This window comes from Hemitrygon akajei, chromosome 24, assembly GCF_048418815.1.
Source record: "Hemitrygon akajei chromosome 24, sHemAka1.3, whole genome shotgun sequence".
NCBI classification, from domain to species: Eukaryota; Metazoa; Chordata; class Chondrichthyes; order Myliobatiformes; family Dasyatidae; genus Hemitrygon; species Hemitrygon akajei.
This window is the reverse complement of record NC_133147.1, coordinates 51,941,845-51,957,323: the sequence shown is the minus strand read 5'-3', so window position 1 is coordinate 51,957,323 and position 15,479 is coordinate 51,941,845. Positions and strand designations below refer to the sequence as shown.

The following is a 15,479-nucleotide window of genomic DNA, read 5'->3' as shown; positions in this document are numbered from 1 at the left end:
CATGGGGTTCTTCATAATGCTGTTTCCGTTGCGGATGCAGCGTGTAGTGTAAATGTCCGTGATGGCGGGAAGACAGACCCCGATGATCTTTTCAGCTGACCTCACTATCCGCTGCAGGGTCTTACGATCCGAGATGGTGCAATTTCCGAACCAGGCAGTGATGCAGCTGCTCAGGATGCTCTCAATACAACCCCTGTAGAATGTGATGACGATGGGGAGTGGGAGATGGGCTTTTCTCAGCCTTCACAAAAAGTAGAGACGCTGCTGGGCTTACTTTGCTATGGAGCTGGTGTTGAGGGACCAGGTAAGATTCTCTGTCAGGTGAACACCAAGAAATTTGGTGCTCTTTACGAACTCTATCAAGGAGCCGTCGATGTTCAGTGGGGAGTGGTCGCTCCGTGCCCTCCTGAAGTCAACAACCATCTCTTTTGTTTTGTTCACATTAAGAGACAGGTTGTTGGCTCTGCACCAGTCCGTTAGTCGCTGCACCTCCTCTCTGTAAGCTGACTCGTCGTTCTTGCTGATGAGACCCACCACGGTCCTGTCATCAGTGAACTTGATGATGTGGTTCGAGCTCTGTGTTGCAGTACAGTCGTGGGTCAGCAGAGTGAACAGCAGTGGACTGAGCACGCAGCCCTGGGGAGCCCTCGTGCTCAGTGCGATGGTGTTGGAGATGATGCTCCCGATCCGGACTGACTAAGGTCTCCCAGTCAGGAAGTCTAGGATCCAGTTGGAGGTGTTCAGGCCCAATAGGCTCAGCTTTCCAATCAGTTTCTGAGGGATCATTGTGTTGAATGCTGAACTGAAGTCTATGAACAGCATCCGAACATTTGTGTCTTTTTTGTCCAGGTGGGTTAGGGCCAGGTGGAGGGTGGTGGCAATGGCGTCATCTGTTGAGCGGTTGGGACGGTAGGCAAACTGCAGGGGGTCCAGTGAGGGGGGCAGCAGGGTCTTGATATGACTCATGACAAGCCTCTCGAAACACTTCATGATGATGGATACAAGTGCAACGGAACGGTAGTCACTTAGGCAGGACACTGAAGACTTCGACACGGGGACAATGGTGGCGGCCTTGAAGCACTTTGGAATGGTGGCGCTGCTCAGGGAGACGTTGAAGATGTCAGTGAGAACATCTGCTAGCTGGTCTGCACATCCTCTGAGCACTCTACCAGGGATGTTGTCTGGTCCAGCAGCCTTCCGTGGGTTGACCCTATACAGGGTTCTTCTCACGTCGGCCACGGAGAGACACAGCACCTGGTCATTCGTAGGAAGGGTGGACTTTCTCGCCGCCACGTCATTTTCCGCCTCAAACCGGGCGTAGAAGTTATTCAGCGCATTTGGGAGGGAGGCATCACCTGCACAGTCAGGTGATGTTGTCTTGTAATCGGTGATGTCCTGGATGCCCTTCCACATGCGCCGCGTGTCACCGCTGTCCTGGAAGTAACTGTGGATTAGCTGGGCCTGTGCACGCTTTGCCCCTCTGATGGCTCGGGACAGTTTGGCCCTTGCTGTTGTTAAAGCTGCCTTGTCGCCTGATCTGAAGGTGGAGTCGCGGGACCTCAGCAGCGCACGCACCTCTGCGGTCATCCATGGCTTCTGGTTGGCACGTATAGTGATGGTCTTGGACAGAGTAACATCATCAATGCACTTACTGATGTAGTTGGTAGAGTCGCCATCGGTTGCAGCCTCCCTGAACATGTGCCACTTTGTTCACAAAGCAGTCTTGAAGAGCAGAGATGGCTCCTGCTGGCCAGGTTTTCATCTGCTTCTGAACTGGTCTGAAGCGCCTGACGAGCGGTCTGTATGCTGGGATTAGCATAACAGAGATGTGGTCTGAGTATCCGAGGTGGGGGTGGGGCTTTGCCCGATACGCGTCGGGGATGTTTGTGTAAACCAGGTCCAACGCGTTACCCCCCCTCGTTGCGAAGTCCACATACTGATGGAATTTGGGGAGCACTGACTTAAGGTTCGCGTGGTTAAAATCACCGGCGACAATAAACAGACCATCAGGGTGTGCGTTCTGCAGTTCGCTAATAGCCCCGTACAGTTCACAGAGTGCCTCCTTAGTATTAGCGCTGGGGGGAATGTACACACCGAATATAAGGACAGAGATGAATTCCCGTGGTCTGCATCGAACTGCCACAAACTCCACTAGCGATGAGCAGTGTCTGGAAACCAGCACAGAGTTCCTACACCATTCCGTGTCGATGTAAACTCAGACACCGCCACCGCGAGTCTTACCGGAGAGAGCTGCATCTCTGTCGGAACGAAACAAAGCCAGCCCGTCTAGCTGGATGGCATCGTCCGGAATCCCATCAGTGCGCGATGACTCTGTGAAGACAAACGCGGAGCAAACTCTGTGCTCCCGCTGAGTATTACGTTGGAGTCGGATGTCGTCCATCTTATTGTCCAGAGAGCGGACATTGGAGAGCAGAATGGACGGGAGAGCCGGCCGACTAGGATTCGCTTTTTTTGCCTGGCACGGACCCCTGCCCGTTTGCCTCGCTTCTGCTTCATCGCACATCACTTTCGAAGTCTCCATCTCCGGCACCCAGCATCAGGCAAGTCCGAGGAATGTAGGCCCGTTCCCCTCAGCAAGCCGGCGTCGCGTAATTCAGCCAGCAGATCTTTGTGGAGGTTTGTTTTTGGGCGGTCTCTGTATTGTTGTAGTATCTGGCGATTGTAGATAGCCGCTCTGTTATCCATGTGCCGTAATCGAAAATTGTGTATCAAACTTAAAATAGAAAATTAAAGTAACACCAGGACTGAAAGGCCGCTGTTGCCGTGCCGCGCCGCCTCATGGTAGACTCATATGATGGTAGACTGATTGTCTGGATGTTAAGTTTAAAAGTGAAATAGAAATTAGTAATTTTATACGCTTTGCTATGTTACCTGATAATGCACATGTATTGCTTCAAGCTGTATAATGGATAGTTAGACAAAAAGTTTGCTCCTTGATCAAAATTTTACCCAAAAGAAGGGAGGTGTGACGAGATCCCAAGGTTTATTCATTATGGACTGTGCCTTTAAAAAGAGAGAGAGTTGGTGTACATTAATTCACAGAGAGAGAGAGAGAGAGAGAGAGAGAGAGAGAGAGAGAGAGAGAGAGAGAGAGAGAGAGAGAGAGAGAGAGAGAGAGAGAGAGAGAGAGAGAGAGAGAGAGAGAGAGAGAGAGCACCGAGCAGCTCGTGAGTCGCCATGGCAACCGAAGGGCGGAGCTATATAATGGACAGCTGGCGTGCAGCATGTTTGGGATATATACAATGACAGCTGGCTTTTCATACAGCCACTCGAGACACAGACAGAAATACAGCAGAAACAGACACTGGATGAGCTTTGAGTGCCCACGAAAGCGTGGGTTTTGCTGGCAGTGTGGGAAAGTGTTTAACCCTTGCCTGGGTAGATATCTTCATCGCGTGAAGACGGTACACTTTTGTGTGGTCACAGTCGGTAACTTTAGCAGGACTTCGGAGGACAATCGACGGCATCGGTTTCCTTGGAAAATAAATCACCCCCCTCTCTCTCTCCTCAGTTCTACTCAACTCATTATCAAGAACTGTACTGACTTCATTCTTAAACCATCAAATGACTGTATCATTTACCACCTAAGCTTGAAGAAGTTTGGGGTTTTACATCTACACACTTATATATGCATAACCTCTGTTAACCTGATTGATTTATCTGGTTTTATATTAATATATTACGTAGATACTGACAAACGAGTGTTTAGTTTACAGCAAAACCAGACTCCAGGTGTGTTCCATTTCTGGTGTTTTTTAAACCCGTTATGTGGTAAGTAACACCCTTCCCGTGGCAGTAACGAGAAAAGGACCTGCAACCAGGCGGTGAGAGTTTTTAATGATGAATGTCACCCTCTTGAAGATGTCCTTGATGGTGGGAAGAGATCAAAGGTTCATTTTTATTGTCAAAGTTCGCATGTATGATATGACTTTGATATTTGTCTGCTCCAGATAGCCATTAAATACAGAAAGAACATGGTTTTTGATGAAAGAAAACACATCAACTCCCCCCCCCCCCACCCCAACCGGCACGAAAAAGAAAAGAAACAAAACTCCCAGACCCCAAAATCCTCCCTCGCCTGCAGGAAAATAAACAGCCACAATAACAACCAAAGTCCCCCAACACTGCCTCTTAAACACAAAAATTAACAGGTCAGCACCCCCCCCCCGCCCCCCGCCAATCGCCCACAAGAAACAAACACCGAAAAACTGAAGGAAACCAATACAAAATACAGTCCAATGATCACAGTAAACTCAGAATATGGAAAAGGGGAAGTTAGCCGAGTGTAGGTACTCGGTGAAGTGCTGTCCCAATCTTGGTCGTGTTTCACCGACAGACAGGAGGCAACACCAGGAGCGCCGGACACAGTATGTGACCCCAACAGACTCACAGGTCAAGTGCCGCCTCACCTACGCTCCGCCCGCCAGACGATGTGGGATCTCACAGTGGCCACCCACTCTAATTCCACTTCCCATTCCGATATGTCAGTCCATCGCCTCCTCCACTGTCGCGATGAGGCCACACTCAGGTTAGAGGAACAATACCTTAGATTCCGCCTGGATAGCCTCCAACCTGATGGCATGAACAGCGATTTATCGAACTTATGGTATTTCCCACCTCCCCCCCCCCCCATCCATTACAGCACACCTGGTTTCCTTTAGCGAACACAGGATAAAACTCGGGTGTCACAGCCCTGCTTTTGCCAGTTCGTTGGACGACTCTAGGGTGAGTAAACCCCGTTTCCTGATTCATTGGGACTGAAAGTTCTAAGCCCCGCATCATTTAATGGGTACTTTATGTAAAACCTTGTCTCCGTGTAAAGATTCTCCTGGATTCCGGTTCCCCGTTCGCGACTGTGCTAACGCCTCACGACTCTGCCTCCGCGCCTGTGTCCTGCACTTGGGTTCGTCCTCAGTCTCGTCCTTGCAACAACCTATGGTAATGCACCCCTCCCACGCCCATCCTTCAGCATTCCCCATCACACTGCCAGTTGGAGATCCTGCTTCTTCTGGCAGACAGAGCGTAGATACCTGGCGAAGTGGACTCACAATCTAGTTTTGCCATCTCCAACAGGATCCCACCACCAAGCAAATCTTTGTCTCCTACTTCCCCACATTCTGCTTTCCGCAGGGATTGTTTCCTACATGATTCCCTTGTCTATTTGTCCATCTCTACTGATCTCCCTTCTTCATCTATTACCTTGTGTTTCTCTCTCCTCTGCCCCAGCCTTTAAATCTACTCCACATCTTTTCGTTTCTCCAGTCCTGCTAAAGGGTCTCGGCCCGAATCTTCGACTGCTCTTTTTTCCGTAGATGCTGCCTGGCCTGCTGAGTTCAACCAGCAATTTGTGTGCGTTGCTAAAATATTTCGCATGGTGGGGGAGTCTAGGACAAGAGGACACAACCTCAGGGTAGAAGGGCATCCATTTAAAACAGAAATGGGGAGAATTATTTTCAGGCAGAATGTGGTGAAAGTTTGGAACCTATTACCACAGGCAGCTGTGACTGCCAGGTCGTTGGTGCATTTAAGGCAGAACTTGATGTGTTCTTGATTGGACACGGCATCAAAGGTTACGGGGAGAAGGCCGGGAAGTGGGGCTGAGGAGGGGAAAAAAGGATCGGCATGATTGAATAGCGGAGCAGACATGACGGGCCAAATTGCCTAATTCTGCTCCTGTGCCTGACGGTCATCTGGTCTTCAAATCACCACCGATCCTGGCAGGCTCAAATCCTTTGACTCCTGGGACCGCTGGTGTTGCTCACGGGCTCCCCTCAATCTTGGTCGAATGTCTTCAGTTTCCATGTGATCTAGCTCACTGGCTACTTTGTCATGGACGGTGTAAGGAACCGGACGGGATTTGTAAAACTTGGGTGTGGCATTTTCATTCAACACTATTTTACCCTTGACATGTTTTCGTTTCCCAATGCCGTCCCTGAACACCGCTGTGGTATTGAACAGTAATCCTCTCAATTCACTTTCAGTTGATGAGAAAGTGGAATGCCAATTGATTTTTCTCCAAAATAGTTGTCTTAGCCAATCAGCCCCCTACAATGCTGGCCCTGGTGATTTTACTACAGACAGGAGCAAGCCTTATTGAGAAAGTAAGGAGCCATGGGATCCAAGTGGACTTTACTTTGTGGATCCTGAACTAGCTTTCCCACAGAAAGCAATGAGTGGTTGTAGACGGGTGACATTCTGCATGGAGGTCGGTGACCAGTGATGTGCTCAGGGATCTGTTCTGCGACCTTGACTCTTCGTGATTTTTATAAATGACCTGCATGAGGAAGTGGAGAGATGGGTTAGTAAGTATGCTGATGACACAAAGGTTGGGGTGTTGTGGATGGTGTGGAGGGCTGTCAGAGGTTACAGCGGGATATTAATAGGATGCAATACTGGGCTGAGAAGTGGCAGATGGAGTTCAAACCTGATAAGTGTGAAGTGGTTCATTCTGGTAGGTCAAATATGATGGCAGAATATAGTATTAATGGTTATACTCTTTGCAGTGTGGAGGATCAGAGGGATCTTGGGGTCCGAGTCCATAGAAGTGTCAAAGCAGCTGCGCAGGTGGATTCTGTAGTTAAGAAGGCATATTGTGTATTGGAATTGAATTTAGCAGCCGAGAGGTAATGCTGCAGCTATATCGGACCTTGGTTAGACCCCACTTGGATTACTCTGCTCAGGGCTGGTCGCCTCACTACAGGAAGGACATGGGAACCATAGAAAGGGTGCCGAGGAGAGTTATAAGGATGTTGCCTGGATTGGGGAGCATGCCTTATGAGTGAACTCGGACTTTTCTCCTTGGAGCGAAGGATGAGAGGTGACCTGATAGAGATGTATAAGCTGATGAGAGGCATTGATTTTGTGCATAGTCAGAGGCTTTTTCCCGGGCTGAAATGGCTGCCACAAGAGGGCACAGGTTTAAGGTGCTTGGGAGTACTTACAGAGGAGATGTCAGGGGTAAGGCTTTTTACGCAGAGAGTGGTGAGTGCGTGGAATGTGCTGCCGGCAACTGTGGTGGATGCGGATACAATAGGGTCTTTTAAGATACTTTGGGAGAGGTACATGAAGCATAGAAAAATTGAGTGCTATGGGTAGGGACATGCACGGAACAACTTTGTGGGCCAGCGTACCCGTATTTTGCTGTGTGGTTTCTATGTTTCTAAGTTGTTTTTACAGTATATGGTGCATGCACTCTATATGGATACAGTCGAAAGGAGCATAAACACGAATTTTCTTCAAAATATGTCCACGAAGCTTTTATTAAGACTGCTAAAAGCTTAAGATTCACAGATATTGCTGTTCAAAGGCAAATAAAGAAAGAACTGAGATCTTATCTCTTGTGCGTTTCATATCAGAAGGAAAGGAAAAACACCCTGCTTGCAGGAAGTGGTATATGTACACGAGTGTACTGCGACTGTAGAGGGCGCCAATCTTCCAAACACAACGGGGCCAAAACACTGAGGTGATAGCACTGAATATACATTATGGACGGAATTCCCGGCGACTTTATTGTCTGGATTCAACGTTGGAATGCCCACTGAAAGTAGATGGTGTGGGTGGGTATTATTCACGACCAGCGGTTTTCCGCACAGAGCAGTGCCAGGAATTGCAGTTGTTTGTGATATATATCAATAACATGGATGGATATGCAAATAGGTGGGTTATCATGTTTGTAAACGATACATGGGTTTGGTTGTGCTGTGCACCATGAAGATTTCTATCAAAGGATCCAGCAAATACTGTGCCTATGTCCTCGGCACGCTGGATTTTTTAATGAGTGGTTTTAGATGGCATGGTCTCCAGAGGGATTTGTTCGCAACATCTGCGAGGCTGCTTGGGATTATCTGGAGAAACAGAAGCAAGCGAGACAGCCAGGAACTGTGGTATGTTCTCCAAGATGTTTTGGACAAACTACCAGACGATTAAAAAAAAAATCTACACGACAGTGGAAGTAAGAGAAGTGATGGAGCTTTACAGGCAGAGGGTGGCAACACCAAATATTGATCTAATTTTGTTTTATTTTTTAACTTTTTACTGCTCGTTATAGTATTATTTTGATATTTAGAAACTTTACAATTTATTAAGCCACTTTATTAGGTGCAGCTGTATACCTGCTCGTCAGTGCAAACATCTAATCAGTCAGTCATATGGCAGCAACTCAATGCATAAAAACATGCAGACATGGTCAAGCGATTCAGTTGTTTTTCAGACCAAACATCAGTATGGGAAAGAAACGTGATCTAGGTGACTCTGATTGGTCATGCCAGACAGATTGTTCAGGGTATTTCAGACTCTGCTGATTTAATTGGATTTTCACGCACGACAGTCTGTTGAGTTCACGAGAAGGGTGCGAACAGAAAACATCCTGTTCTGTGGGTGAAAATGACTTGTAAAGAGAGAGGTCAACGGAACATGGAGACTACTTGGTGAAAGAGGTGTATACAGTTCTGGTCACCCATTGCAGGAAAGATGTCGAGGCTTTGCAGTGGGTGCACTGGAGTTATACCAGAATGCTGCCGGTATTAGAGAGCATCGTCTACTACGGGAGGTTGAACACACTTGGGTTATTTTCCCTGGGGTGCCGGGATGAGGTTTAGAAGATCATGAAAGGCATGGATGTTCAGCATGATCCCCAGGGTTGAAATATCTGACACCAGGGGACGTGCATTTAAAGTGAGAGGGCGTCATTCCAACTTACTGCACAGACAGTGGTGTGTGTCTGGCACACGCTGCCTGGAATGCTGGTAAGTGTAGATAGGTTAGAGACCTTTAGGAAATGTTTAGATAAGTAGAATGATCATAAAGGAAGGATATCCCCACTGTGTAGGCAGACGGTATTTGGTTAATTGGCCATTTATTGACTGATTGAATTGGTACGGTACATTGTTGGGAGAGTGGTCTATGTTCTATGTTCTGAGAGATTAAAATAAGAGTGTAGCAAAGCCTCCACTGCCGACCGTAACTGCATCCGACTGTCCACTGCGTCTGTAGTCAGGGGATATCGGTCGAATGTCTGGCCGCGAGGAACTCCCTCAGACATTCGTATTTAAGGTAAGGTTGGGGGTCTGAGACTGGGTCTCCAATTCTGGCCTCTGCTCGGCAAAGGCCAGACGGAGCGAGGCGAGGAGGGAGCTCTTGAAGACCTGGTGGAATTCGCGGCCAGCGAAGACATAGAGAAGGGGGTTGAGAGCGCTGTTGAAGGAGGCCAGGGCGACAGTGAATAATGACCAGTCCTGGGAAATTGGTGTGGTGAAGGCCGATAGGAGGTCGCACACAGCGTTGGGGATCCAACAGATCATAAAGGCCACGACCACGGTGATGATGAGGCGGACAGGCTTCTTAGATTTGGCGAACCTGTTCCCTTGCAGCCTCCAACCTATCAGGAAGTAGCAGGTGATCATAATCAAAAAGGGGAGGCCGAAGGTAAAAACAAACCAAAATGGCTCCAAGATCATCGATTCCTCCTTCAAATCTGGAAGCAGGAGGACGGGCAGGCACATGACGAAGGCTAGGATCCAGACTCCGAAGCAGGACACACGAATCCACGTGAGGCTCAGATATTGCTGGAACCACGTGGGCCGAGTAATAGCCACGCAGCGGCAGATGCTGATCAGAGATAACAGATACGTGCTGGCGGATGCGTCGATGAACATCAAGATTCCAATAAACTTACAGGAAAAGTAGGCGTTGTACCCGGAGTGGATCAGGGAGATGTTGGCCATGCGGAAGGGAAGGGTCAGGCAATAGATCAGGTCAGTCAGAGCCAGAGTCAGGAAACATTCCGTGTGGACCTTACTCTTCATCTTGAAGCCAATCACCCAGATGACTGCGCCGTTACCCGGGACCCCCAGTAGGAAGGTGAGGGTGAAGATGACCATTGACGTGACGGAAGCTGCTCCCCACTCCATGTTTCCAACGGCCGTGGAATTCCCAGCGAGCGTCAAATTGCACACTTCTTCTGATAAGAACATTGTGAGATCTGGTGGAGGAGATATTGAGAAGTGAGATGGATACAGAATGGAGAGGCGGCGAATTCAGGAGGCGAGCCGAGAGCGAAGAGGGTACGAGAGGAAGGGGAGTAGAGATCGGGCCTAACGCGGAACAGAAACCTGACACACCGCAACGGCAGTGAAGGCGGCGGAAGTCTGCTGAGAGACCAGAGTCGTCTCGCATTCCAAGCCACTGGACCCTGACCGGCACGTCCCCGATCTGTCAAAGACCATGTCATGTATGCCCGTGCATTAGCTTCCCCATTTTAGACTAGTCACGCGCGTCCGATCTCCATTAAGGGAATGTACTCTAACACTGCCGTTATATGGGTCCTGGATCGGCCTCTTCTGCCAGCCGAGGACCCACGGATGACAATCCCTCAGAAGAACACTCTACTGGACTCGAACGATCAAGCTGCTACCTGCATTAGTTCTAGCTCCCGTGACCGTGCGGGCTTCCCGCGGGTATTTCGCTATCCTCCACATTCCAAAAACAGTCTGGCTCTTAGGTTAATTGACCAGTGTAAACTTTTCTATTGTTAGGCTCGGGTTAACCAGGTGGTTTGATGCGCAGTACGTCTCGTTGGGTTCTTTAGTACTTTAGTAATATGATGTATGGCACAGTCGCCAAAAGGTAAACTTATTTCATGATATACACGAGTGACGATAGACCTGATTCTGATATGGGTCTTTGCTGTTCACTGAGACTGGTAAAGGGGCTGGGAGAAGGGAATCATGTTTGGGAAAAGGGGAATGGAGATGGGAGGAAGCGGGAAGCACCAGAGGATCATTCTGCAATAATGAATAAACCAATTGTCTGGAATCAAATGATCTTCACTGGTGTCTCAGGTCCGCGCGTGTTTGCATCCGCGCCAGCAAACGCGCCCAACCTCGACCCTAACACTCCTTCTCTGGTACCTGTCCCACATCCCTCCCGTGGCGCTTCACCTTCGCCCTTCCCAGCATCCTTTGCTTCCGCCCGACGCTTTCCGGACTATCCTGATAAATCCAGTACAGTGGAAAGGTCGAAGCCACCCTCACTACCGAAATGGGCCCAGGACGTTTGCAAAGTCCTGCAAGAACACAGAAGAATCCAGCACAGGAATACTCCACAATGTTATACTGAACCAATTAAATTAGTCATCACATGTCCTACCGAACTGATGGCATCTGCTGACACAATGTCGACTTCCCTCACATTCATGTTCCCATCCAAACAGCTCTCAACAGTCTCAATGTATCTGCCTCCACCACCACTCTTTCAGCGCATTCCAGCCACCCACCGCTCTCCGTGAAAAAGTAACTTACCCTTCACGTCTCCTTTGTTCTTACCCCCTCTCTCCTTAAAGGCCCGCCCTCTGGTGCTGGCCATTTCAACACTGCGGATATACATACTGTCTGTCTACTCTATCTCTGCCTCTCATCATATTATAAACGACTTCTACCACTACCACCATTACTATCATCATCATCAATACTAATATTACCACTATTGCTATTGCTGTAAGTTCAGTACAGAAATCGATCCTTAGTCTAAAAGGCCGTGCCTACCATTTCCTCATTCAGACCAATCTGTCTTGCAACCCTTTGGAAACGTGACTGCGTATGTCTCATCTATTCACGCGAATGCGTAAATACCTCTCAAACATACTCATTGTATCTGATGTTTGTCACCTCCACTGGCAGCCACGTTCAAAGTGTCAGTTCATGATGGACGGCATGGTAGCGCAGTGATAATTACAGACTGTGCTGCAGCGCCAAAAAACCCGGTTCATCTCCCGCCGCTGTCTGTAGGGAGTTTAGAAATTGTCCCCGCTATCGTTTCTTCTGGGTGCTCCAGTTTCCTCACACATAAGATTATAATTCCATAAGATATAGGAGCAGAATTAATCCATTTGGCTCATTGATTCTGCTCCACCGTATTCCTTTTCAGCCCCAGTCTCTCCTCTTCCCCTTGTTTTCGTGTATACCCTGAACAATCAAGAATCTATCACCTCCGTCTTAAAAATACAGAAATGAATTTCACAGATTCTCCACTCTCTGGCTACAGAAATTAATCCGAATCTCCTTTCTAAAAGGACAGTCCTCCCTTCTGCGGCTCCTAGCCTCCCACAACATAGGAAACATCTACTCCACATCGACTGGATCGAGGCCTTTCAACAGTCCACAGGTTTCAATGCAGTCACCTCTCATTCTTCTGAATTTCAGTGAGTAGAAGCCCAGGACCATAAAACGTTCCTCATGTGATAAGCCTTTGAAACCCAGAAGGCCTGCGACCGTAGAGGGTTAATTGATCACATGGGTGTAATTGGGAGGGGCGTTCTCGAAGAGCCGGAGAGGCTTGTTACTGTGGTGTATCTCGAAATCGAATTGACAATTAGAAGAAACTGTTAAAAATCTATCCCTTATATTCGACTTAAATCTCCTTTCCTCAAGATAAATATATGCCTTCCTGTTAATGTTGCTCCTACCTTGGGAAAGTGTTTCTGTATACACTATCGCTGTATCTGTTATCTTAATTTATTTTGTCAGGTCATCGGTCAGCGACCTTCGACCCCATGGAAAATAACCTCAGCCTCTGTAATCTCTGAAGTTCTCCTCACTGAACTGCATATTGACAATCCCACTGCCCTGCCTTCACTGGATAACTGAGTTATCTCCTGAAAAAAACACCCGAAAGTTTGAAGTTCATGTTTATTCCGCAACACAGCCATGCTGATGATCCCTGATCAGCCGCCACATTTCCAAATTAATATAAATCCCATGGAAAGTCATCTCACCTTTCCCTGGAATCTCCGGCTCCGTCACCTGTCCTTAGCAGTATAGGATACTTGCACTCAGACGTTAAATTCGACGGTGGGGTTCCTTGGGTGCTCCAGGTACATCAGGGAGTTGTGTCTTGTGGGGAATTTGGATGCTGATTTAGTAATGGTGGGGATCTTAATTCCGAATGAGCCGAAGAGACGAGTTAGTCCACCTCGGTAGACACACTCTGTGTGTGAAGTTCCAAGAAGCTCAATATGAGGAAGTTGAGGTGTTGACATCAGGAGATAATAATCTGCTCAGAGGGCTGTGAAGAAACAACCATTTCCTTTTATTTTTGAGAAGTAAAGTACATAAGGAGGTCACGTGGTTCACTTCTGAATTTAACCCCATCTGGTCCATGTGACTTATCTAAGTTCAGAACTTCGATGATCCGCAAAACTTTTCCCCTAGGAATAGTGAATCCGCATAGTTCATGCTGGTGTCTTCCACAATGAACACTGATGGAAAATACTTGTTCAGGTGCTCCGCTGTTTCCATAATCCCCATTGGTATCTTTCCAGGACCTTTTTACAGCGGTCCAATATTAGCTCTCTCGCTTCTCTTTAACACTTTATGTCTCTAAAGAAACATTCAGCATCCTCTTTAATAATATTGGCTAGCTTACGTTCCTACTCCATTTTGAGGTCTATAATGACTTTTTAGCTCTTCCAGTTAGTTTTTAAAAGCTTGCTGTTCCCCTAGAATTAGCAATTCTTGTTGAAATATATACTCCATGTTTGGGTTTATGTTGGCTCTAACTTCTCTTCTTGGCCAATTTGCCTTTAGAATAGTTCTTCCTGTTTGGGATCTATATATGCTGTGCCTTCAGAAACGCTTCCAGAAATTCCAGCCATTGCTGCTCTGCCATCGTCCCTTCCAGTGTTCTTTTCCAATCAGTTCTCGCCAACTCCTCTCTCATGACTCTAAGTCCCTTTTCTCCGCTGTAATGCTAATACATCTGCGTTTAGCATCTTCTTCTCAGAGCAAATTCTTTTATATTATGATTATTTTGCCTTAAGCTTTCCAGTCAATTCCGCAATTTAGCCAGGGCTTCATGCACTTGCAGTTCTGTAGTTCTATCCGCAATGATTTCATTTCATTTGTTTTTTTTTTTACCAACAGTGTAACGCCTCCCCTCTGCTTACCTGCCTGACCTTTCGACACGTTGTGTATCCATAGACATGAAGCTCCCAGCTGCAATCTTCATTCAGCCAGATTCAGTAATGTCCACACCATCATACATGCCAATCTTTCACTGTGCTACAATACAAGTTCATCTGCATGAGTCCCTATGCTGTGTGAATTAAAATATACCTTCAGTCCTATATTCAACTTTTTCGATTTTGTCCGCCCTTTACTTTTAGACTTACCGTGTTGACTGAAATGTTTCCTGTCATTAGCCTTTCCTTGCTAGGAGCCTCAATATACATTGGCTCTGTTTGTAAACTAAATGCCTCATATTTAGCACGATCTCTCTTGTTCCCAGTGCCCTGCCAAAAACATTCCCGAACAGCCTCAGCGAACCCGAGCCACATGGATATTCAGGTGTAATCCGCCCCTTTTGTACAGGACATACCTTCCCCAGAGGAGATCGCGATGATCTAAATCTGAACGCTTGCCTGCTCCCTACAGCAGCTCATCAGCCACACATTTACCTGGCAATTCTTCCTATCCTCACCATCACTGGCACATGCCAGAGCCAGCAATCCAGCGATTACTACCCTGGTGGTGGTGATTTTCAGCTACCTTCTGAGCTCCCTAAAATCTGTTCAGGACGTCCTCACGTTGTCTCATTAGTTCAGGGGGCAGCATTCATCAACAAGGACCCTTGCCGTCCAGGACATGCTCTCTTCTCTCTGCAGCCATCGGACAGGAGGCATCAGAGCCTTCAGTAGCGCACCAGCAGTTCAGGAACAGTTATGACCCGTCGACCATCCCAGGCTGCTGAACCAGAGAAGATAACTTCTCTCACCACAACACTGAACAGACCTCACAACCCACAGTCTCACTTTCAAGAACTCGATGCTGAAGTTGTCAATATTTATTTTTCTTTTAAAATCTTTTTATTAGTTTTCAAACAAACATAAGAAGAAAAAAAACATCGAGTACAGAGAGCTTCAGAGTACATAATTGATAGGTTAGAATACAAATACAAACAGTTAATAATCCAAATATAATAACCTCCTAAACTCATAGTATGTTACAAGAAATGGAAAAATAGAAAGAACCCCCCCAAAAAAATAACCTAACATAAATGGGCTTTTGTATCATATCAAATATGATAGTGTCAATAACTCTGCACCTCTATCCAAATAATTAAAGATGATAAGAAAAAGGTTTGGGAAAGTTCAGTTTAACTCATATGAAAATGTTGAATAAATGGTCTTCAGGTTTCTTCAAATTTGACCGAGGGGTCAAAAATGAAACCTCTAATTGTTTCTAAACTCAAACAAGAAATAGTTTGGGGAAACCATTGAAATGTAGTTGGGGGATTAATTTATTTCCAATTCTACAGAATAGATCTTCCAGCCATCAATGTGACAAATGCAATCATTCGCCGAGCTGAGGGGGTAAACGACTGCTATCCACCATTGGTAAGCCGAAAATTGCAGTAATAGGATGAGGGTGCAATTTAATATTCAAAACTGTTGAAGTAATGCCAAA

The 15,479-nt window shown here is 47.1% G+C and overlaps 1 protein-coding gene across 1 annotated transcript; it reads right to left on the bottom strand.

Annotated features, from left to right (window-relative positions):
• Positions 1 to 8,222: 8,222 nt before the first annotated feature.
• Positions 8,223 to 13,001, bottom strand: LOC140715620 (C3a anaphylatoxin chemotactic receptor-like). The gene is made up of 2 exons (XM_073027988.1): positions 12,791 to 13,001; positions 8,223 to 10,000 (listed from the first exon to the last, which is right to left on the bottom strand). Exon 2 carries the CDS (start codon positions 9,990 to 9,992, stop codon positions 9,054 to 9,056), a length of 939 nt encoding a protein of 312 aa, XP_072884089.1. The 5' UTR covers positions 9,993 to 10,000; positions 12,791 to 13,001; the 3' UTR covers positions 8,223 to 9,053.
• Positions 13,002 to 15,479: the final 2,478 nt, after the last annotated feature.